The sequence below is a fragment of the Anas platyrhynchos genome, chromosome 8, assembly GCF_047663525.1.
Source record: "Anas platyrhynchos isolate ZD024472 breed Pekin duck chromosome 8, IASCAAS_PekinDuck_T2T, whole genome shotgun sequence".
In the NCBI taxonomy this organism is placed as follows: Eukaryota; Metazoa; Chordata; class Aves; order Anseriformes; family Anatidae; genus Anas; species Anas platyrhynchos.
Genome location: NC_092594.1, coordinates 24,340,258 through 24,366,088, shown reverse-complemented (window position 1 = coordinate 24,366,088; position 25,831 = coordinate 24,340,258). Strand labels below are relative to the sequence as shown.

Genomic DNA, 25,831 nt, shown 5'->3' with positions numbered 1-25,831 from the left:
ATGACTGATAAATAATATATAATAATTAATAACAAAGATAAGCAAATTATTATACAGCCAGTCCATGGGTGTTTCTCTTCCCCCATTGAGACTGCAAAGTATTTTTTGATAAGCTGGCATTTACCTTGGACTAAAAGGACACACAAGGAATTATAGCACAAGACCTAACACGTGGTAAATTCAGAGACCAATTTACAACTCTACATACCCTTCACTTACACACATTTCACTACTATCACGGACTGCTTTTTCTTTTCTTTTCCATGAATAATACAATTATTTATATAAGTAATACCAACTAAATCATCTGAATGTAATCAACCAACAGGATATACAATTATTGACCCACGTTTCCAGATCCATAGCAGAAGTTTTCCTAGAACAAACTAAACTAATATAGTTCAATCCAGCAAAATTCTGAGGCCTCAATAGCATTGCCTCTAACAAGAGTTAAAGCCAAATCTTGTAAAGTTTCTTTATTATTAAAATTAATGAAGTTAGAGGATTCAGCCAAACATTGTTATGTATGATGTTTTCAAAAACTGCACATAATTCAGGATGCTCTGGTTCTTGTTTTCTGACCTCTGTAGGCTGTTCTCCAGCTCTTTCAAGATGATCTCATGGCGCTTTTCATTCTAAAGAAAAAAAGTAACACAACACAGCTTAGAAATAAAATACAAACCAAAATATTAATGTAATAGAATTACTACCTAAATTTTATAAGCCTTAGTTACTCAAACTTCTCAGGGGCTCTGAAAACATAAGGTCCTCAAAAGGGTCTCAAGACATAGAAGATTTATGTTCAATCAGAAACAAAATGAACATGTTTAAATAGGTTTATAATCCAAAAAAACCTTTTGCATTTGTTTTTAACTGTAAAATGGAAACAATTTGAAAATCTTTTATTTTCACACAGAATGATCAGCAGGAATATTCTGGCAAGTGACCTTTTTATTATCTAGGATTGGTGATTATTATCTATCTTCTTATTATCTAGGATTGGTGATTCTTAGAGTTTCTTTACCTCCAGTCATTGGCGTGAGCACTTAAAATGGAATAAGAAGCAAATAATGATTCAGAATTTAGAAATTGAAATATGCTGGTATTTTCATTCAAATTAGCAAATATATTAGCAAATAGCTTGAAGTAGAGCCATGTGCTAGAGATCCAATTTTGGATCAAATTTTTGCAGAGAGAAATAAATTGGGATCCAATCTCAAGTATGCTCAGACATCAGAAAAGGAATAACAGTGTACGTAACAGTAACTCTGCCTTGTAAGTGCTGGCATTGACCCCTTCCATATTGTTTCTTTTCCTTGTACCCTGGTATTATATTAAAGATGACCAGAACAGTTCTATGATAAAGGTACACACTATGTTGTACATTTTCAGGTTCTTTAAATCTCCAGGGCTTTAAACTTAGTTAAGGATTCCCAAATTACACTTGATTTCATAACAAGAATAGAAAAGATAAAGTTGAAATACACTGTTTCTACACCACCATACACATACTCTACTACCAAAAACTCCTGAAGTCCAAACCAAACTGGGATCACTGAACATAGGTGATAAGGGATAGGATTCAATAAAGAGGTGTTTTTTTTTTGTTTTTTTTTTGTTTTGTTTTGGTTTTTTTTTTGTTTGTTTGTTTGTTTGTTTTTTGTTTTTTTCTTTATATCTCTTTCAGGTGAACTACATTCTCACTGTTGTATGTCCCCCTCTCCTTCCCCTTCCCTCCCTCCCCCCCCCCCCCCCCCCAAAAAAAAAAAAAAAGCTATGAATGCCTAGTCTTAATACACCTCCTTAGGGCAAGGAACTTCATTTCTTTCTTAAAATTAAAGCAAAGATATTGTGGTAATTTGCTGGCTCAATATGATTAAATTTTATACCCCAATTCAACCTGAGTGTTCTTCTGGGACAGAAGGCAAGAAAATTTTCCTAATCTTCTACTTAATTTTAGCATAGTAAGAGATTACTATGAAAAAATATATATTTGAAATAATAATTTTAAATGTCTGACTTTGTTTTAACAACACTTTTATCTTTGGGCAAATGCAGACATTAAGTTACACTTGATGCAGATAAAAATTAAGCATATCAAACACGGAACTACATCTCTGATGCCGTATATGAATCCTGAATAGAATTTGCATTTAGGTTGGCTTAAGATTTTAGTCTTGAAAGCTTTAAGTCAGAATACATAATATTGTTTCTGAGAGTCTAGGAGTGTAGTAGTATCTTTTAGTGCCTTTTTACCACCATTTATATTTATTTTAAATAGCTTTGTACTTTATCATCACTGATTGCTGGACAAGTATTTAACTGTATTAAAACTTTGGTTGAAGAAATGATATACCACTGCCAGTGTAGGGAATTCAGGTGTGGCTGTCATTTTATTAAGAGACAATGAAAAGAGATTTCCAAGATTCATTAAAACAATAAGTAGCCCCCTATTCCAACCCAACACTTTTTTTGGTTTTCAGATAGTATTACCCATCCAAAATACCTATTCAGCAGAGCCACAGTTTAAGAAGATAAGTATCTGTATATCAAAGCCTACGCATTTAGAAGGCTGAAACTTTGAAAAACAAAACAAAACATCTCTTCTGTTACTAATTACATTTATGTGCAACATCAGTATGCAACTGAAAGTTTTGCACAAATTCCAGTAAGATCAGATTCTTTTACCAACTCAGGGTGGAAAAAGGTACCACTACATGGTTATGAAACTGTTATTCTATTACTCAAATCTAGTTATGCTTACTGAAGATGATTAATCTGAGAGAGAAATTAAAATTTCAGTCTTTTTTTTTTTTTTTTTTTTGATTTTGGCTTCCTGGGAAAACTGGATTGCATAAGAGACGTAAACTCAATGCTATTCCAGTTATTAAGATAAACTCAACAGATGCTTAGCCTATTAGAAATGTAAATATACAGACTATATTGTTAAGTTGAATTAATTTGCTGTTTCCTAAAATGCTTATCAATTCTATTAAAACAGTGGTTTTCAGTAAAAAAAACTTTATGGAAACAATGATGTCGTAAGTAATTTCTTAAGTCATAAACAGTATTGTTTACTCACATGGTGAAATCTGCAGAGAAGTTGTTTTTTCTCTTCTTGCCACTCTCTCAGTTCAGATTCAAGGAGTAGTATTTTTGTCTGAAGGGCTTGTTCTGTGTATGACAGTTTTTCAAATTCTTCAGCTACCTATTATAGTACAAGATAGAACATATTTACATTTACTTGCAGTTAAAGCCCAAACCAAACTGTTCTCTTGTTAACAGCTCTATTTCCCATTCCATTATCTAACACTTCAGCTATTTCCCATGCACAGAAACTACAAAAAACCTGGGAAGTACTCTGGCTGAATTTGAATAAAGTTTCAATTTGGAAAAAAAAATAATAATAATAATAATAATAAATATATATATATATACACACACAAACAAGTAACTAATAGTAACTAATTTGTAAGTGTACCCTAACTTGTTATTTTTTTCAGAACCAGATCTATATTCTCAGACAGTACTGAAAAATAGTATTGAGATAGTGTGTTTATCAACATAGAATCACTGAGGTTGGAAAAGACTTCTAAGACCATCAAGTCCAACTGTCAATATGAATAAGCCAAGATGGAAATTACAACCTCATGCCTATTTTCTGATTAAACTAATATAATACACTGCAATCTAAATTCCTACATTTCCTCTGCCATACTGTTCTCATCCTTTGTGTGAACAACAAATCTCTACTTAAAGGGTGCAAATTCTTCCTCTAAAATTAGAGAGACTTTAGCACCAAAGTTCTTGTGGACCGCAAAATTAATTGTGGAGGGCAGAATTAAGATTCTTTTCAGAAACCTCCTGCACTCTGTGAGATTTAAGTACATGTAGTTAAAGCACCTTGATTTGTCACAAAAATGATGGTGAAATGTTGGTTCACTGAACTTTGTCATTAATTTCAATACAATTTGTATTCCAGAAAGAAGTTGAATTGCATGATTCATATTTAAACAGCCAGAATTCCAAGTAAATTTTAACAATTATATGCAAATAATCTTTTCCCATCTTTTATTCCCTTGTTTTTAACACCATATGAAAGCAGAAAATAGTAAACAAAGCTAAGAGGTACACTAAATCAATACCATTTTTCTCCCTTCCTCCAAAGCAGATTCCAGTTGTCTTGTTAAATCATTATACTCTGCGGTTTTCTCTTCAAGCTGCAATTTACCGCACTGAAGACTCTCATCTTCTTTTTTGAGCTGATAAGCAAGTTCTTCATTTTGAAATTCTATCTTTTCTAATTTCCTTTAGGCAAAAGAGATTAATGTATTATAATTCATTACAGCAAACCAGTAAAAAAATTATTTACAGTCAGATTTTTTTTATTTTTATTTTTTAAAGAATTACCTCTTAAGATCTTCATATTTCTTCTGAATATTAAAGTTTTCTACTTCCAAGGAATGACTGTCTATGGAATTTATGTTGTCTTCCTCCTGTGAAAATGACAATTCCTTTCTAGTTGAAGAGACTTATATGCAGGATATTATAAAGTAAAGTAAACCTGCCTATTAAAATCCAGTCAAATTATTTAACTTCAATTTCAAGCACATCCTATCTTATACTCATGTAAGAACTATCATATATTTGAAACAAATAAAAATGCAGTCAAAGTAGCAGACTAAAACTTCATGTGAACACTTAAGACTGATAACCTGCTATGTAACAAAGTGAAATCCTAAGAAAACCCATATGCTGCCCATGCAGCGTTGTGTATTGAGAGCTGGCCAGGTCTATCTCCTCGTGAATTTTAACTCTTCAGCTTTAAATCCCAGCAAGAATAAATTCCCTCACTCTACAGTCACAGAAACCATAAAATATATATATATATATATATATATATATATATATACATATATATACACACACACACACACAAACACACAGTTACCTGTGAAGAACAGGGTAGCACTTACAAAGGATTTCAGAAAGTGGTAAATATTTATAATCAAAAAAGATAATCAAGTTCATGAAAAGAGGTATATCACTAGCAGGACATGGAAAAAAAGAAATAAGAAGCCAAACTGTTTTACCCCTACCCAGCATCCAGATTGACAGATTTTTGTTTTCTTTTAAATCCCATAACAGTAGCAGTGGGATTTTTGCTCCTGCTATCAACCATCAGCTTCAGATCAGCAGTAAATGGCCGTATCACCATTCTGCTGGCACCGTAGTATAACACAACCTCCATCATTCACTGGACTGCCTCAAGCAGTTCCATTCACTAACTTGAGCTAACCTGGCTGAATTTGCTGACATTAATTATATAGGCTGCTCTACTAGCAGACTGGGGGTAGAAGAAACCTTCAGCATAGGGGTAGTAAGTTGATTATCTTAAAAATATAATTTATGGCTATTTCTCTGTATGAATATTGTCTGGTTTATAAATGAGTCATTAAAAACAAAATGAATGTGGTATTAAATTACTCCACAAGATACAGATAATACTTAGATTTGACCATTTATTTCCAGGGAAGAATCCTGAAAGATTTCTCATAACTATGCAAAAGGTTCAAGAATATACTTATTTAAAAAATAGAAAATCTGAAAGTAAAGACAAGTAAGTAGGATTTCTTGTCACATACTGAACCCATATAAGTACTTCTGACAAAAGTTTCTGAGCTTTTGATTTATGAAGCAAACAAAGGAAACAGCTTAACAGGCACATGCACTAATAGAGGGGGAAAAAAAGTATTCCAGAGACTTTCACATTTTTTTGATTTATCTTTAAAAAATCACTGTGTTCTAGGCACCTGAACCTGTAGCTCCCTAGGATTTTTGCCTTTCTGTGCACTGATCCTTTCCCAGTACATAAGCTTTTCTTGAAATCCTTGCAGCTTTTCTTCAGCTGTATTCAGTATGTCACAAATATGTCCTAAATCCTTTAACTCAGCCTCTGTTTTGTCCTTCACCTGCATAATATCACAGTAAAAAAACTTAAGCGTGAAACCATAAATTAAGCATTATAAAACTTTATAGCTTTCCATGCAAGTAGTAAATCTGAAATTCTACACAGGTTGCATAAGGTCATCTATTTTATAAAAAACCAACAAAGTTACAAGTTCATGACTGGGGAAATTTCTGTCTCTGACTACATGTCATTAAAGACTCTGTAACACTGATAATGAACATTTACAAAATTATGCAAGTGTTAGCAGCTAATCATGCAACACCTAAATTTTTATTTTATTTTTATCATAATATATGTTGGAAGACGGCACGCAAACATACTAAACAGCTTATAGGAAAAATTCTGGCCATAAAAGTTTTGCAATGTTTGAAAAGCAGGCAACAACTAGTGCCATCTAAAGCTGCATACAGTGCTGCACAAATATTATTTATGGGATCAGAAAATATTTTTCTCCATTCTACAGCTGAATCATGGAAAAATAAAGTTAGTATGAAATAGAATGAACATTAGAGATGCTCCTCTGTGAGGACTAATTCAATTCTCTAAAATCAGGTCAATGCAAGACTTGTCCCTGCCCCACCTTTATTGCTTGAAAAGAAAATGTATTGTGATGAACAGTGGAACTCAGGAAAGTGATTTTCCTACCATGTGTTCCAGCATTCAGCTCTACCTGCTGAAAAAAAATTAAATCTCATCTCTGTATGGGTTCTCTTTTAACTACTATTTAAAATGAAGTTATGCTGCAGAGCAGTCTTACAGTGGGTTTTATTCTCTACACAACTTTCACAGATGTTCTGTCACGAGATCTAGTTTTTAAATCAACAAAATTGTATTTTTAACAGTGAAAAAATGAATTCTAAAATAGCAGCCCAAGCCTATAGTCATTTGTCTAAGAATCTTTTCCTACTTGTTTGCAATTATACATGTATAGTATGCAAAACACATCCACTCGCAAGTAACAGTCAGTACAACATTCAATGCATTTAAGTACAATTTTGTAGATGGAAAAAGGAAGACAGCCAGTACCTTGATACTACTACAGTAAGTGGATCGCTAACATATGAAGGATCGAAGTCCTGCACAATTGTTTGGGAGAATGCTGTAATACTGCAAAACTTACCTCATCTCTCTCTAAGCATTTGTTTTCTGTTATTCTTTTGTTTTTATTTAGGACTGTTTCATATCTGGATTTCAATCCTTCTACTTCCATTTATAATTTTTGTACCAATAACACAATATATTTATACCCACATATTTTATTTTTTTTTAAATCCAGAAAAGATAGAATTATTTGTATTGCTTCTGTCATTCCTATATTACAACAGCATTATAACCACCATGACAACAAATTTTTTGTTACAAATAAAAGCTTCATAATTTCCTCAAAACTACTTATAGATTTAAATCCTATATTTGAATGTTTCAATATGTTAGTCACCTGAGTTTTACACTGTTCAGCAAGGTTTTCCTGTAACTTTGCCTTTTCTTGCAGATCTAACACCTCATTTTCAAAGGAACTGGTACTGTTTTCCAATGTAGCAAGGGAAACCTTGATTAAAACATAGAAAAAAGCATTACAGTGCTGTAAAAATAACATAATATACAACATGATATTACTATCAAGTGACCTGCAGACATTAAAAGGAGTGGCAACTATTTATCCCATCAAACAAAAACATTAGTCCACAGTTCATTTATTAGCTTTAAGACTATTTACTTGGGAACATAAATATACTATAGAATCTGGAAACTTAAATTGAAATTAGTAATCAAGGTGAACTTAATTCTTATGTTTGCAAAACTTTATTTTTAATTTAAAGAAAATTTCTAGGTAAACAATTTTGTAGCTATTGACAGTAAAATAAATGGCATCCTGGTTAAACAGGATGATTAGAAAATCCTGTTCCTAACTTGATATCTACTATCCAGTAGATAAATTTTAAATGCCTCATTTCACTTGCTCTAAAAGAATGGGTGGCAAAATTATTCTACAAGTGTGGTATCTCTAGACAGAAGGGCAAAAGTGAACTAATATGTGTTTTTTTGTTTGTTTGTTTTTAATATATCAGAAATACAGAGCCATTCCTCAGTAATTTACAACCATCTCACCTTTAATTTTTCATTTTCAAGATAAATCTTTTCATTTTCAGAGTTAACAGAATTTAGCTTTCCAAGAATTTCCTCATTAGAGTTTCTTCTGTATTCCTCTTTTCTTTTCAGGTCTTCCAAAAGGCTTGTGACCTGCCTTGTTAGATAGGCAAGAACTTCTGCATAAGATATTTCCAAAATTCTCACTATGCAAATTAAACTGTACCTTAAGATACATTTCTTCATTGTTTTTCTTTATTACAAGAAAACAGAAAAAAAAAAAAAAAAAGGAAAATGGAAAATATGTTTAAATGTCTTAAAGATCTTAAGAAAGCAGTATCTATTGAAATAAGTTATTTTCCAAAAGAGATGTGACCCATCAATGAAGTGAAAATATGGCATATTCTGTATGTACATTGACTGGATAGTTTGAATAAGATTGGACAGTTTTGCCTTGCTTTTCCAAGGCAGAGTAAGCTGTTCAAATGTGTATTTGAGAGGAACCATCCACTAGTGTTGTGAGACGTTAATGCAACCAGAACAATTTTGCTACTCCTTTGTCCAGAGCAGAAACTGGAAGACTAAGTAAGAAGCTTCTATGCTGCAGCAGATGCAAGGGTTGATTCAAGCTGTTGAATCAGTTATTAAATGATTCTGAGGAAACAGAATAGTAGTCACTAGCAAACTCAGACTGTTAGCAAGAATGCCAGAGAAATAACATATTCCTTACTTCCACAGGAGAATGAATTTAAAAAAAAAAAAAAAGTAATAATTCTAGTTGCATTTCACATTTGTTCTAGTTTCCAAGTATAAAACTCTGCTCAAAAATTTACAATATCGACACATAAACTTGCTTACATTATCAACACTAATACACAACTAAATATCGAGTTTACAGAAACTATAAAATCAACAATCAACAGTTTAACTTACTTCTTAAGGTCTTCTGTTTGAATTTCTAACATTGTCTTTTCTTCTACTATTCTATCATGCTGATTTTTCCAGACATCAGAAGCTGAGAGTATTTCAGACAACTTGACTTCCTACATGAATCACATATCATGTAACAGAAGGGTGTCACAGAGAATGCCACCTCATTCTACAAAAACCACAAGAGCTATTTAATATAAGCTGGCACTACTGGAACTCCCTAGTACAGAACAACATTAATTTTGTCTTTTTGTCTCAAAACAAACAAAAAACCCTATCCCCATTTAAAGTTGCTTTCAAGGCAGCGAGATAGTCAAACACCGGTGCTGTATATCAACTTCAGAATATACCAGCATTTAAGATGAAAATATTTCCTTAAAACAAAAATATTTCTCCAATACATCCCTACTATATATAAATTACATTAGTAACAAAATAAAATTCTGCCAAAACATTTAAAGAATTTAAAAAACGATAGCATGATAAGAAATGCAATGTTATATAAAGTCCCTCAGAGAAGTATGGATCATTAACCAACACGTTATCTTAAAAGTACGTCTTCTACGGGCAAAGAAAACAATAGTATGACTGCAAAACATCACAAGTTTAGGAGTTAGACAAATGCCACTCCTCTGTACTACTACTATTACTGTCTTCTCACAGAGATCAAGGAAAACAAAAAACTATAACCATCTCCAGGTATACTAACTGGAAAGATACATCTTTAACACTGACGTATCCAGAATGATGGCGACGCACACAGGAGTATGAAAACACACGCTTATTTGGAAATCCAAATAGGTCAATAAAGATCTCAGCACAGTTTTGATCCACTTAGCCTTTTTGAAAAATTACATGCAGTACAGATATAAGGGACACGGAAGAATCCAAGGAACAATATAGATTAAGGAAGTTGTGTTTGGATTTTGAAAAAGTCTAGAGCAAGCAGCTTAGAAATAGAAAGCTAACTATCCCTATGGGATGCCCTAAACTAATAAAGATTTCAACCCCCAATTGAACTGCCAGCTACTGTACCATACTTCTGAGAATAGTCAGTGCATCTCCACAAAGGTCTAACAGAAAGATCAGTAAAAGTGTAATTGAAGCTGATCAGACTCCTCTCATTTACTACAGTTTGGAGCATACAACCTCATGGCTTAAGACATTCACTAATTTTTTAACAAACAAAGGCTGTGAATACACTAATAGTTTACAGGTCACTTATAGCAAATTTTTCCTTAACTGAAGAACAAAAAATAAGAGATGCAAACATAGCATGAACAAACAACTTTCCCATTTTCCAAAGGTAAAAATCTCCCAGATCTTCAGTTTAAAAGAACACAGTGCAACATTACTCACAGTATAGTCACTCACATGTTCTCTTATTCTGGAGGTTAAGTTTTTCACAGTTTCTTCAAAATGTGCAGCTTTTCGTTTCTGGGATGTGATTGCTTTTCTCAGACCAGTCTTCTCTTGCTCACTTGTTTCCCTTAAGGCTAATATCTGATGCTTGTATTCTCCAACTTGAAGATTGTACTCTGCTATTTTCTTTTCTAGAGTCTGCAGCATAATTAAACATCATATCTTCTCAAATTCTGTACCTTACAAATCAGCTTGTGAGATATCATAATGAGGAACATCAACTGCAATATTGATCTGTTTCTGTTAATGTCTCTGTATCTTGTAGTTGACACAAGGAGCTAGCCAAGGTGGGTACAGAAGTAGGCAAGAGAAAATACATGTTGGGAATCTCATTACGAAGATGAGCAAGAGAAAAGGTTGAGGACGAATAGAAACAAACAGGAGTAGCAGGAGAGACATCAATCTAACCATTGGCTGTGCTCTTGGCAATGAATGTAAAATTTCAATGTAGATGATGTGGCACAGCTATTAAACCCATTTATTGGATGGAAAATAAATGTGGTTATGTCATTCCCTTAATTCTATAAAGACTATCACCTTAATAATGTGATACATACTGATGTACTGGCAGTCAGTGCTCTGAACCTAAAGTCAGCATGTTCATATCTAGGACTGGAGATAAGTAACACTGCATATGAAATTTGAAAACAAAAGTTAAGATCTTGAATTTGTGTGGTTTATTTTTTTTATTTATTTTTGTTTGTTTCTTTTGTTGTTCCTTCTGTTTTAAATCAAGCTAGGAAAAGCCAAGGTCTATGATATGTTCTATTATTAGATGGCAATATACTATTTTCTTGCAAGATCTCTGAGTTTTCCCCCATGCATATAATGGCACCACTCTATTAATGAAACAAAATTGCATAGTAAGTAATTTTTTAAAAAAATCTAGCATTTTATATGTGATGAAGACTATCAAAGACAGTTTCAATATATAATTAAAACTGGCTATGACAAAGCTTAAACTAATGTAGGATATCACACATTGTATGGGCAATTTGTGACTCTCATTTCCCCTTGTTTGATTTCGCAGCCTTCATGTATTTTTCATCCATTTAATTACTTTATCAAATACACATGATTCAACTGAGATTAAATCTGGGTTCTACAACTATAATGATATGATCCTTTCTATTGTTGTTAATGTTTCTGACTAACCAGAAATGTCTGATGAACACAGTTTACTAATCCCATCCGATCTGGGAAACTGACCTCTCTAACTTCCTGACATCTATATTTTTCATCTACATATAAGCTTTCTATTTAAATATGAATAGAAAAGGAGACCAAACATTAAAACACTGTATGATGACATACAACAGAAGTCATATTGGACTCTGCTTCAAGAAGAATCTCAGACACATTATTTTTAAGTTACTATAATTTATTGAAAATATAAGCAAGCTAGCAGTAGACAATTAGTTTCATAAAGACACATGCAAGTTCCATTCATATCACTTATTATTCCTCCGGCAATATCAGTAGGCTACCAGTATAATTTTTTCCCCTAAAGTTATTGATAAACAACCCGATTGTAAGAATGGTCAGAAACATGCATTTAACATCTAATATTTAACTTGTGATCTACTTGAATGAGACCACAGTGACACACCATTTACCTAGTAACTATGCTACTTTGCTAGCCTCATTCATGACGCTATTTACCAATTGCTATAATGTGCACATAATATGCATAGGAGAGGATATCTCTCAGTGAAGGTGCTGCTGACAGCCCCAAAACTTATCCACAATCAATGCAAAATCTATGTAACTTGCAACGTGAAAGATGGCCTCAGCTTACTTGGACTTAACAAGATAAAAGTACAACTTCTAAAAATGAAATGATTAAAAAAGAAGAAGAAAAAAAAATATTCAGGAAATTTTTCAAATATAGGTGCTTAGGAGGTATTTAATAAACAAACACATGACCTGTGGGAAAAATGACTTCAACAAACAGCAAATGAACATTCTATATACAGGCTTCCTTAAAGCTGATAAAAGCAAACAACTGTTATCCCCTGTTATAACCACAGGGGGTCACAATCACACTAAAAATAGGTGGTTTGAGTATTTTTCAGTGGCTGAGGTAAATTTAAAGGGAGAATTAATTTCATAAGCGGTCCCAAACTCTTGTCTAGATGCTAATAAGATGATCACCAGCTAGCAACTGACTTCAGCACTTTTTGAAAAGCAAACAAATGAAACTTTTACATAAAGATCTAAAGAAAATACAGTTATATATCAAGTTACTTATTCAAGTATCACTGAAGGAAAATATTGTAGTTTTAATAACTACACTAGGCAGAACAAGAAAGCAATTTTTATTCAGAGGAAAATACGAGGTACCTATATAGACATAAATGTAAGTGGCTTTTTTTTTTCTTGCCATTGAGTTGCTATAGGTTCATTAACCAGCTCAAATGATACAATTTGTATGGAGCTGCATGCTATTAAAAAAAAAGCTTGTAAATTAATAATATACTGTTTTGGAAACAAGGCTTTCTCATTTATACCTACATTCTTTGCAAGCTTCAAATACTTAAATCAGAGACTACTTATAACTCCAGCCCCTGGCATGTGAACTTTTCCTTACCTAACTTTTCCACTAACTGCTGTAAATACCTAAATCTTCCTTTTGCTTGTTTTAATTTTTATTTTGAAGAAAGTGGAAAATATTTTATCTATCTTAAACAAAATGAGATTAGACCCACCATTTCTCTCTTAATCAGCATTAAGAGCTTTATTGAGTCTTCCACAGTTTATAAGAAGAAACAGGTGTGTTTCACACCTGTGTTTCATCTTAAACAGCTTACAAAAACAGACTCACTCTGAGGACTGGTCTCTTTCTTTCTGTTAACTATATGGAAACTGTTTCAGGATAGATATAATTCTCCCAGATAATAAAGTTAAGAGAGTATAAATACTTTTTTGTGTGCTTGACTTTTCTTCAGTGGAGTGTTTTTTTATTTTCTCAATGTGGACAAGTTAAGAAAATAAGAAAAAAAAAAGTAAATTTGCAATTAAAATAATACAATCAGACAGACTGTGCAAAATAAAAATGCTCTTTTTTTGTTGTTTCAAAATTTTCTTTTACCAAGGGTTTATTTCAAATGATACCCGAAATAAATAAATTAAAAAAATATTTGATTTGATAATATATCAATATATATTAAAAAAAAACAAAAACAAAAAAACTTGAAATCAAAGCAATATCTAAAAAAGATATAACTCTCAGTTGTGATTTAAACTCTGACTATGGTAGGGCTTTCTTAATTTACATATAAGCTTAAACACAAGTAAAAATATGTTACCTGTATTTTCAGTTTTAATTCCTCATTTTCCACACCTTTTCTTTGAATCTGACACTGCAGGTGAGCTTCTACCGTGCTTGCTGATCTTGACATGCGGTCTTCTTTCAGTACATTGATCTAATAAAGAGAAATAAACACAACTGAAAAGGAACAAGGGGATAGCATAGATGGATAATCTTTTATACTTTCAGATACTGGGCCCTCCAAGCTGTTCAGTATCAGGTAGAGTTCTAGTAAAGGCATGGTTTGCTGTGTAGACTCCATCTATGCTGACATTTGCTGTCATTATGGTCTTCAGAATTTTTATAGGACTTTCTTAGAAGTAAACAACCCTATTCAGCATTTATTCTCTTAAACAAAAGGATGTTTCTATGAAAACATGGTGCTTCACTTCCAGATAAATAAAAGGACGTGCCAGTGTCTTTGCCAAGTAAGGAAGTATTGTTCACTTGGCACCATGTGATATGGGACATCCCTTTGATCTGTATGTTTTATTTGCAATCACTTCATTTTCTTTTTTTTTTTTTTTTTTTGCTAAGAAATGTTTAAGCCTGTATCCAATTGAATACATTTAACCTTTATTATACTAGATAGCTACTTTTGGAAGCAAGGGATGGATACTAAACAAAAACAAACAAACAAACATAAAAACCTCCTAGGGTGTTCTGTTGCTTTTGAGGCAATATATTAGAATGAAGCAATAATGTGCAGGCAGTCCTAGTAGATTGGAACTCCAGGTTGTGTTTAGGGAACCTAGAACCTGCAGAATGCTTTCTCCAAGTCTGCATAAGGCTAGTGGGGAAAACTGTGTTGAGAAAATGCTGAGTTCTGCGAGGTAATTCTCTTGGTTGAGAGAAAAAAAAAAAGGAGAGAAGCCATGGATTTCAATAAACCCTAAGGAGCTACAAAAATCAAAGTACACCTTAAAGATTTAACTGGGACTACTCTATAACTCTGGGCGACCCTGCACTACATACACGTTAAGTGCAATTCAGGTATAAGACTACTGTAAAAGAGATTGCTAAACTGTGTATAAACCACACTAATCTTGAAATTGTTATTGTATCCTTGTATTGTCTACAGACAATTCTTTTAATCTTGTTTCTCCACTCAGCCCCTTCCTTTGCCTGGTTCAGAGAAGCGATGAGGTCTTTCCAGCCTTTGATGGTATCAGATCTGCTGTCTACACCACCCTTCCTTATTTGTTGAGTTCCAAAGGGCCATGGGTACTAACTGTGAAAGTATCAGTTTAGTTTATTCTGTATTACTTCACTGTAAAAGTTTGTTCCAGAACTTCTGCAAAAGAGAAGCCACAAAGGGGTCCAAAGCCATTAGTCTGGATTTATGATCCTCCCAGAACTGCAGGGCAATAGTGGTAAGGATGATCTATACTCTTAAGTAGGTGTGGATACGGTCTTGAAGGTTTGAATATATTTTTATATAGAAATGCCTTTCAGACTTCCTTTTTAATAATCTTTTGAAATAATTGCTCTTATCAAAACTTTAAATTTGTAAATAAAAATTTAGTACATTGGAAGAAAACATTTATTTCAAAATAATTGGTCACTCACTTTTTTAAACTGAAGCATTGATGAAAGTTCTTTGACATGTTTCTCCCTTTCAAGTATTTTTCTCCTGAGATTCTTCATGGGGAAAAAAATAACAAAAATTACTTTTCTATTTCTACACAAAAATGCAGCAGTAATGTGCACCAATAAGTATTTCAGTTGTAAAAATAACTGAGATTCCATTTTGTGATGATACACCACAAATACCTCAACTATGTACCTGAAAACATCTGATGAAGTTTAATATTTACTCTGACTGTATAGATCATAATAGGCACTAGGTTGATTAATTTCACTAAGATTTATTTTGAAACGTTTGCCACAATTTCCTCCAAATCAATTTGTTCTTAATATTTTCTTGTTTTATTGCTACACAGAGAAAAAACGTTGCTTAAAAACAAACAAAAAACAACACAATAGGCAGTAGGAAAAGTGATGGGGGGAGGAGGGCAAGAGAAGTGAAGATGAATACACAGAGCCGATATTTAGGCTTCTGTCCAAAGATCTTAGAAAACAAAAAGCTAATACAACATAACCATAGACCTAATAAGCATTTGTGAACAAAATCCAACTAACACATTTTTTTGAGTGGAGACCTCTTTTATTTTAGCTCTTAGGTCAGTATTTACCAGATTGAATGATCAAATAAAGAACAGTTTTAAAATATAAAAGATTGGGTTTTTTTTTAGTATTTTATTACTGGTTGGGTTGCTTGGAAATCACAGACTCTCACCTGCATTTCTGGTTATTCACTGTTTAACTTTGGACAAATTACATAGGGTATATATTGCAGGGGCGACCTTATTGCTCTTTACAGATACCTTAAAGGAGGCTGTAGCGAGGTGGGGGTTGGTCTATTCTCCCACGTGCCTGGTGACAGGATGAGGGGGAATGGGCTCAAGTTGCGCCAGGGGAGTTTTAGGTTGGATGTTAGGAAGAACTTCTTTACCGAAAGGGTTGTTAGACATTGGAACAGGCTGCCCAGTGAAGTGGTGGAGTCACCATCCCTGGAAGTCTTTAAAAGACGTTTAGATGTAGAGTTTAGGGATATGGTTTAGTGGGGACTGTTAGCGTTAGGTCAGAGGTTGGACTCGATGATCTTGAGGTCTCTTCCAACCTAGAAATTCTGTGATTCTGTATCTTGAGGGTTTCAGGTGATCAGATTGCAGACTACTCCTGAAAGTGGCAGTTCTGCTATTCTCTTTTCCCAAGCCACACGGGGCTACCTTTACCCTGGGAAAAACTCAAGTGAAAGGTCAGGAATGCAGCTGGGAGCATAGCAAGTAGAATTAACACTCTTGACGGCAGTGGAGTTTGATTTCCATAGGCAGACTGTAAAATTGCATGATCACAGCCTTCAGTGCTTTAAATTTCTTCATCTGTTACATTGGGCTAACACTTTATTCTAGTCTTAGCAAGAAAACATTAGTGTTCTCAAACAGGACACCTAGACTGACATATCTCTTTGTATTCTCTCTTCAGAATTCGGATATGCTTAATCTTTTCTTTAAAAAATTGGAAGTTACTTATGGAAGCAGTAGTTTGCATAAGTAGTCCACCTCCCTCTCCCCCAAAAAAGTAATAAGAAATACTTGTCTGAATTCAATATTTGAATTTTAGGGTTTTTGTTATTAGTATATTTCTTAATGTTGGTAAATGACAATAAATGAAATGGAATCGGGGATTTAAATGCTTCTTTCTTTTGCTTCAAAGCTGTGTTACTCAATCATCATGGCTACCTAGGTACTGTCAATTTGTATCAGAACCGGTTTATAAAGTGGTTTTTTTTTATTGTTTGTTTTTGTCTGTTTGTTTCTTTGTTTTGGTTTGTGTTTTTTTAGCAGTCATTTTGGTGGGAGCAAGAAAGAAAGAAGTTAAAGTTCACTATGTTACCTGCCTATTCATGTCAGAACAAAAGACAGGTTCTAGCTGAAAGACTATTGCATGAGGCAGAGCCAGTATGTGATTTTATGGCAGTATTTATTTCATTTGCAGTAACTGTAATGATTACTCTGAATCTACTCTACATAAATAAATAAATAAATAAATAAATAAATAAATAAATAAATAAATAAAAATCAATGTGCAATGCATTCAATCCTGTAACAAAAGGAATACTAAAATGCACTGCATATCCTAAAATATGGAATAATATAGTGGTAGTTGTTCAGTGTTGCTAATTAATACAGTCTATATCAGTATAGTTCCTAAGCCCATCTTGCCACTTTAACACAAAATTGTATGATACTACAAAATAACCATTTTTAGGTGTACAAGGTAGAACAAAAGAAGAGGCAGAAATTTTAATTTACTTACAGCATTTTGGGTTTCATTTTCACTTAACTTCTGTATCAAAGTATCAATATTTTTGCTGCTTAACTGTAAGACGAAAGCAGGAAATATTAACAAATTACTTCAGATTATAAATGATTCTGCATTTTTCAATGGCTTTGAATCTCCTACACATAATTTGATATGTTTTTATTTTAGTGAGAAGCAGTCTAAATACCTTAAATATTTAAATCTTATTTGAATGTGTAGTCAAATAGTAAAAGCATTTGTACAAACCATAATATTTTAAAGACTAACATTACATGTTAAAGGCTTCTAGGAACTCCATTTAGGTATGAGAATGTGAAAATCAAAAAGGAAAACAAAGGCTGGGAAATCACAAAAAACAACCTATGTTAACTATTACTAAAAATCCAAAAGAATTTATGTAGTTATAACATGGTCAATGAAATGTTTACTTTAAAGTATCAGTTTTGGAGGAGGGCTAACTTTCAATCTGAAAACAAACAAACAAAACCACATAATCTGGTGGGATTTTCGGATTGTAAATCATGAACATTTTAATTTCACTGGTGAGAGGATGAACCTACTGTCTCCAAGAAGAAAAGGGTGAGTCAGCATCTTATCAAATCAAACCTGAACTCTGAACAACAATAAAGTAATGATCAGCACCATGGAATGTCCTGGAGCATGGATGTACCAGCTATTTAATTATTTGCCACAGCACAGTGACAGTCAAATTAAGTTAAATTTGGCATTCTAGTACCTGCTGTGCTAGCTCTGTAAACTGTATTGTGCTGGAACTACCTGTGCCCAACTAGCTCCTGCATCCTACCTGCCCAGTCACCTGAGGAGGAATCTGTGTCTTTAATCTTTCTGCATTCCCACTATTTTAAAGCATTTCCCTTTGCCTCCATAGTCCAGGTATTCAGAACCTGTCTTGCAATTTACAGGCACATGATCTCTGGCTCCCACAGGTTTGATTGCTTGAGATAATCTTACATGGTCATGTTCTCTTGTTTGAATTGAAAGCCATAACAATCTTTTTGTGGTTTTGAGTGTTTCTAATTCCTCTACCAGGAAATCCTCTTGTGTACCAGTAATTGTCATCTCTGATACAGAACGTTTACAAACCTGTTAAAACATCATAAACAAGAAGATATTATAGATAACTTACAGTATTTCCTCAAACATACATTATTAATATTCAAATTTGGCTTTAAAATACAGTCACTAAAAATTAATTAATGTTTGCAACTACACAGTAAACTAAAAGCAAAAATGCTGCTTCGGTAGTGTTTAAACTGTGTATGAGACATAGAGATTCATCTTCCAACCTAACAGAAATATGGTATGTTTATCAACTTTATTTTTTCTTTCTGATAAATGTTCCAAATCTCACTGTAAAGGAGTAAATCCAGTCAGAGTAGCTACAAGAAAAACAAAACAAAAACAAGTGGAAATTTTGGCATCAAAAGCTTTACTGGTAATCCATGCAAAGAAATCATCCTATCCTTATCTGCACATAATTATACAGAATGTTTCATGTTAATGTTCTTGGGAAAAGTTCAAATGGAACTCTGAGACAACAGTTTAAAGAGAGAAATTACTTAAAAAAAAAAAAAAAAAAAAAATTGAAAAAAATCCCCTCTATAGTTAGGCTGTGAATGTAAAAAAAAAAAAAAAAAGAGGCAGGATTTTAAAGACTATCTGTAAACAAGGTTTTTCACTGCATGCAAAATTAACAACATAAAGATAACAAATGCATTTATCTGAATTAATGAGCAAATAGTATCTCTCTTGTAAAAAAACTAGCAATGCTTGAAACATTCACCATCCATTTATGGCCCTCCAGGTTCAGGTTATACCTAACACAGGTTAAAATTGGAAAACTCACACCTCTTTGTGCTCTTTTGAGAAATCTTTCATATGGCCTCTGTAAATGTGGCAAGCATTTCAGAGATTAAAACTTAAGCTTTTCTAAATTAACAATTCTACATTGATAGAGACAAGATTAAAGCAATAACAATTTATTTTGAATGTGGCATTTAGAATGTATACGAACTTTTGACTAAAATATACTTACATTTTCTATTCTACTAATAACATCTTTTAAAATTGGCATAAAGTCCTCTGCTGAATTAATTTCCGTGTCTGTTTCAAAAACCTCCTGTAAAGCACCATTTTCACAAGGGGTGTTTTCCTTCTGCCTGACCACATGCAAAATAATAAATGCAAATTGACTTCTCTTAATAAGTAAATAAGCAAGACACATATGCCTAGTTCATACAGAATTCTACAACTGATTTTTTTTAATATGCATAGTAAAGTTGACAGGGTATGTACCTCATACTTTGGCTTCTCTACATCACTGTTTTCAAATACATATTTGAAATTATTTACTTTGTACTTACTACTCAAAAGAGCATTTGCCCTCTGCTGACAGATATTTTATGTTAAATGTGAAAAATTCAAAATAAAATATCTTGCACTGAAATCATATATTAGAAAATGCTAATAAAATACCCTCCTAACTATGACCGGTTTATGGTTTTCATTCATTTGCAGTATTGCAAGATTTTAACTGAAAACGCAGTGCCTCTGTAACCAAAAATAAATAAATAAATAAAATTAGTCTTTCTTCAGAAGGGCCTAATGTATTGGATTTATGTGGTAGGGCCCAGTAGCAGAGGTTGGTTGCAGGGGTGACTTCTGTGGGCAGAGCCCAGCAGCTGCCCCATGTCAGATCAGAGCCAGCTCCAAAAGGGATCTGCTGCTGGCCAGAGCTGAACAAGGGGGTGACACTGGTTGGGCATCTGAGAGCAGATTTAACAAAAGGGGAAAAAAACAAACAAACAAACAAACAAGCAAAAAAAAAAAAAAAAAAAAAAAAACGCTATGCAACAGCAGCTGGTAGAGAGGGGTAAGAACCAGCCCTGCAGCCCCCAAGGTCAGCGCAGAAGGAGGACAAGAGGTGCTCCAGGCACACAGCAGCAGTTCCCCTGTGACCTGTGGAGAAGCCCCTGGTGGAACAGGTTGTCCCCCTGCAGCCCATGGGTCCCACATGGAGAAGATCTCCACGCTGCAGCCTGTGCAGGAGCCCCCAGTGGAGTAGGGGATCTGGGGAGAGCTGCTGCCCATGGAGAACCCACATTGGAACAGTTTGCTCCTGACAGATGGACCCCATGGTACGGACCCATACTGGAGCAGTTCTTGAAGGCCTGCTGCCTGTGGGCAGCCCATGAGGGCTCAGTTCAGGAAGGATGGCATCCCATGGGAGGGACATGGAGCAGGGGCAGAGAGGGACCGTGAAGAAGCAGCTGAGAGGAAGCATTAGGGACTGACCGCAGCCCTCATTCCCCTGCACCGCACTGGGGGAGAATGTAGAAGAGGGTGTATTGGTGGAGAGGTGTTTTTACTTTGGTTTTAGTTTCTTACTGTTCTAATCTGCTAGTGATAGGTAATGAATTATATTAATCTCCCTATGCTGAGTCTGTTTTGCTTGTGACAATAATTGGTGAGTGATCTCCCCATCCTTTTCTCAACCCTTGAGCCCTTTCCATTGTATTTTCTCCACCTTCTCCTTCAAGGAGGGGGAGTGAGAGAGCAGCTGTAGTGGAGTTCAGCTGCCCACCAGGATAACACCACCACACCTACACAAAAAAAGAATATCCTAACACCAATCTATGCCAGCTCTCTATCTAGGCCTTCACAGGCCAGTACTTACAGACCTAATATACTCATAAGCTTCGAATGCTTAAGTAGCTTATAAATACATTCCTTATATCTTAACATTTTACCATGTATCTTTGCCTGAAGCACACCTTCTCAATGCACTTTCATTCAAACTTTGTTGTAGGTGATCTTTTGGTGACCTTTTTTTAAGCAGTGGTGACAGTTCTGTAATCTTGATCCAGTATTTATCAGGACATGGACCCCAACTCTTCTTCCAAATTTTCTCCTGTGTAGGCTCTGCAAGCTTATAAACAATGTATTCAGTTAGTTTAATCCATTCCTGACTACAATGCATAAGAATTGCTACCACAGAGTAAGTAAATTGTAAACACAAATGGTCATTTTATGACCTCTGAGTAATTAGTCAGAAAATTAAAGGGAATTTTTCAGTAAACTTCCAAGAACTGGGAGTGACTGGTCCTGAATTAATAATACCATTTTCCATTACTCCCATGGTTGTCTTTCTAACAGTTTGTCTATGAAACTACTTCCTCTGTAATGATCAATAAAAAGCCTCATGCTGTAGCCTCACAGCTAGCTCTCTGAAAACCTAAAGATCAAAAATAATGTATTTAAAATTAAAAATATATATATTGTTATATATGGAGTGGTAATTTGTGTCAGAAAAATGGTTGATATTAATAAAGACGGGGGAGATTTGGGAATGTGGCAATGGGGGTCAGAAAGCCTCCTGGTTGGTGATAACATCAGACTCTTAACGATGAGGTCATCAGGAATGTAAAGAGTTTAGAGGAAACAAAGATTGAGGCGACGCCCTGTCATCTGGGGTTGCTTGTTTTCCCCTCTGTTAAGGCACGGAAGTTGCTGTGGGGGGCTTGCTGGTTAGAACTGTTAACATTTATTGTTTAATATTATATGATAATAATATTATTAGTGTGGTTTCAAGGGTTAACGAAACGCGGGAAAAGCAATCACGTTTTGTTGCTTTCGGGAACCTTGTGGTGGGCAGAGCATGTGCAGAAGAAGAGGGAGACAGTCGAAGCTGCTCCTGCAGTCTGGAACAAAAGGTTGCTAATAGTGATGGGGAAACCGTGAGCCTTTCACCCACAACGACCACCACAAAGAGAATTATAATATGAAGCAGGGATGGGATATACATATGTATAGGCGTACTCGGGTTTTTTGTAAATATGTAACGGCAATGTCCTATATATATTTGGAAAGTTCGACGGTTGGGTGTGCGTGTTGGTAGAGCATAGACTCCCCGCGCACCCAGCACTGTTTACTTGCCTTTTATAAATATTATTTTATGTTACTAAATTCAGAGTGAGTTGAGACTTCATTTATAACGATATGTTCAGAATAAATACCCATCTGTTATCCTGCAAGAATAAAAGGTTATGACTTATGAAGGAGAACTAAGAAAGTTAGAAATGAAAGGTCACATTTAGCCCTTTGGATTCCTTCCAACTCTGCAGGAACTACTTTTGTGCACAGGACATAACAAAAGAAAAACAAACAAACAAACAAACAAACACAAAACCTTTCTCAAGTATGTCTAACAAAGAAAATGATAAGATTAAGTGTTGAAGACCTGCATAAGAAAATTATATTTGCATTGGCACTGTGTCTTACACATATTCTTACCTGGTGTTCAAGACAATCAGACTCTTTGCTGAGATCAGTAAAGTATTTTCCGCTTTGGATGGCATTTTTAGTTCTATAATAATCATCTTTATACAACTGAATCAGTGAACAGAGTTTTTCTGCTTCTCCAGATGTAATTGGTAGCACACACATTTTTCCCTGAAATATATTCATAATCATGTACTGTTTAGTATCACTGACTGTTAGAACACTCACCTTCCCAATTCAAGGCATATCAACAAAAAACAAGTCAGCTCTTCAGGCAAATTATTTAAAAGGAGTTTTAAAGACCAAAGAAATCTCACTTTCATTTATTGTTTTCAACAAGCGTACAATCCTGTGATACCATAGGATGTACCCTCAAACTGACAACTCACAAAACACGCCTTATCTATGAGGCAAAGGTAAACTCAGTGAATGCAGAGATATTACATGTCACAGCAGAGATCAGCCAATTTTGAGGCACAAACGGTTTTTCTCCTTTCCCAGTTTGGAAAAGCTCCTGGCTTGTAGCTGTACAGGAAAATGATGCTGCCCACACCATTGTAAGTCCAGATCAAAGTATCAGGGCCTACAGGCAAAAACAGCCTTCTGCCCTACTTCCTTGTCAAGCACCAGGAACTTCCCTTCATCTGTGCTTCACTAACTACCGATTATGTTTCACAAGTGGATCGCCTTTCCTTCTCTGTACTATGCCAGATAAATCCCCTCCTAAAGGATTCATCAGAATTAAGTTTATATTCTTCCATATGTATCTTCTTAGGAACATACTTGAGTGTAACAATATTTGGCGAGACTCCTAACTAAAAAAATCCCTTCCTCACAAAATCAGGATGTAGGCTGTTCTGCTTCCAGCTCTTGCTGTAAAGCAAATAACTATACTCCAATAGTTATTAAACACTCCAATGTGTTTTAAAAAAATACATACTTGCATTTCTTGTTTTATTACGTGCTTACATTTCGTGACAGAGCTCCATCTGTGTCACACAATCCAGGTTCTTACCTTTTTGTAAGTTATATAACCAAAAACAAGTTGTTGAATTTAATAGCTTCCGGTGAAAACAGCTTATTGGAAGATTAATTATAGAATTTATTTTATCCTAGCTCATCTATGTTTGCAGAAAAGAACAAATAAGATTTTTGCACAGTTTCAGTGAGCCATTTTTGCGTTCCCCACTCTCACCCATTTTCTGAAATATCCCCTACTTCCACCTGGAGCTTGGTACAGAATTTTTTTAAAAAAGTTTTGAAGCTTGGTAACAAAGCAAATATAAAATAAAAAAAGAAAAATCAAGCTTAACAGGAAGAGAATGAACTTGCCTCGTTAACATCAGCAAGAAAAAACTTTTCCTGAAGCTCAGAGTCCAAGAAAAGCGCAGCGCAGGTAGGTGCAGGTAGAGCAGAGGCTGCCTGAGGTGCTGATGACATGTTGGAGTGCTGGGGAGCAAGTCTGGGCGTCCTGACACCTGCTGCCGGTGTTCATCCGTCACTAGCTGAATTTGGGTATCCCTGGTCAGTCGCACTAGAAAATACCGTGTGAATACCTTCTGCACTGCAAGGAAGAAGCAGTCTCACGGGAGATGTAAGGCAATTAACGCATGAGAAAGCTCGGCCCCGCTCCCCTCACCTAGCACTGGGGTGCCCGCGGCTGCTGCCCCCCGGTGGGCTGCGTGTCCCCCGGCCCCCTCCCGTGGGCAGCGCCCCCTCAGCCCCCTTCAGCGCCGCCGCGGCCCGCTTGGGGCTGTTGCCGCGGCAACGGGCGGCGCGGCCTGCCCAGGGCGGGCGCCCCAGCCGCGAGAGCAAATGGGCTTTAAGCATTTACTTCTTCTGAACAGCTATAAAAACTTCCGTATATACATAAATTAAAATAAATAAATAAATAAAAAATCAAAGGCTATATTTCATCCTTTGTAGTGCTAGGAGAGATGAAACCACGCCATTATTCATTATGGATTGGCTGCCTGTTTATACCTGTGTCACAGGGTTTTGGGGCTTTGCGTGTGTAAAGCCTAGTGTTTTGTTCTTTACAGGAACCTTAGCTTTGAACTGTGAATTAATCACCTCCATTGTAGCTTTGCTTTGGCAAAGCAGTTTGTTAGCTCTGGCTAATATTCAGCTTAGACAGATTTGTAATTTTAGCTTCTCAGAACTTTCCAAGATAATTTTATTTTTAAAGCAATACAGTGTTGTAGTTATCTAAAATTGAGGTGACTGCTTATGTAATAAATATTATCGTCAAGGCTAATTACCCTGATAATTGACATCAGACTGTGTACCTCATGAACAAAGAAGTACAAGTTTCAGTCCTGAAAGCTGCATTTAGATGACCCTGTTGCACAATCCACAGAGTGGAAGATAATTAAAGGAAATATAACACACAATTCAGCTATCACATAATTGAAAGTCTTAATAAAAGAGGTATTCTAGAGAGAGGCTTCTTCAAATACTAAAGAAACTCTGCAGAGTGTCCCAGCTCATGACTTTATCTGCTTTAAAGGTATAACAGAACTTTTCGTTTCTGTGCCAGAAATTCAAGACTCCAAAGTCTGTCTTTGTTCATTGTTAAATTTTGGCAATAGCTTCTTATCACAAAAAGTCTCTATTTTCACTTCTTAGTCATGGAATTGGCTGCTTTGTAACTGCATATAATGTGTTTGCAATGCTGTGCTGGTGCTGCTACATCTTTATATTTCAGAGAAAGAGCTATCAACCTTTAAAAATAAATTAGACTACTGCTAATATTTTAATGTGGGGAGAGAACCAGGAAGAGGGAAAAAAAAAATACAAATAACAAATCTTATCCAGGAGAACGAGAAGTTATTGAAGAAAGAAATGTGCTTTCAGTTCCCCAGTCTTCATGGATTAATCAGTGCATTCATGACCCGGACTAATCTGTCATTTGCAAAGAT

At 34.9% G+C, this 25,831-nt stretch overlaps 1 protein-coding gene across 1 annotated transcript; it reads right to left on the bottom strand.

Annotated features, from left to right (window-relative positions):
- Positions 1-461: 461 nt before the first annotated feature.
- ODF2L (outer dense fiber of sperm tails 2 like) lies at positions 462-24,686 on the bottom strand. The gene is made up of 17 exons (XM_072041545.1): positions 24,243-24,686; positions 22,923-23,081; positions 21,380-21,558; positions 19,666-19,789; positions 18,582-18,713; positions 17,604-17,666; positions 15,291-15,362; positions 13,720-13,836; positions 10,349-10,549; positions 8,993-9,102; positions 8,081-8,312; positions 7,410-7,520; positions 5,814-5,972; positions 4,411-4,496; positions 4,146-4,308; positions 3,083-3,208; positions 462-635 (listed from the first exon to the last, which is right to left on the bottom strand). Exons 1-17 carry the CDS (start codon positions 24,348-24,350, stop codon positions 507-509), a joined length of 2,271 nt encoding a protein of 756 aa, XP_071897646.1. The 5' UTR covers positions 24,351-24,686; the 3' UTR covers positions 462-506.
- Positions 24,687-25,831: the final 1,145 nt, after the last annotated feature.

Excerpts from the sequence above, each read along its gene's own strand:
- ODF2L (XM_072041545.1), bottom strand. The coding sequence starts at position 24,350 with ATGTCATCAGCACCTCAGGCAGCCTCTGCTCTACCTGCACCTACCTGC. Across the intron at positions 17,667-18,581 it reads AAACAAGAGAACATGACCAT|TTAAGCAGCAAAAATATTGA; the intron begins GTAAGATTATCT and ends TTCGTCTTACAG. Across the intron at positions 15,363-17,603 it reads AAAATGAAACCCAAAATGCT|AATCTCAGGAGAAAAATACT; the intron begins GTAAGTAAATTA and ends TTCCCCATGAAG.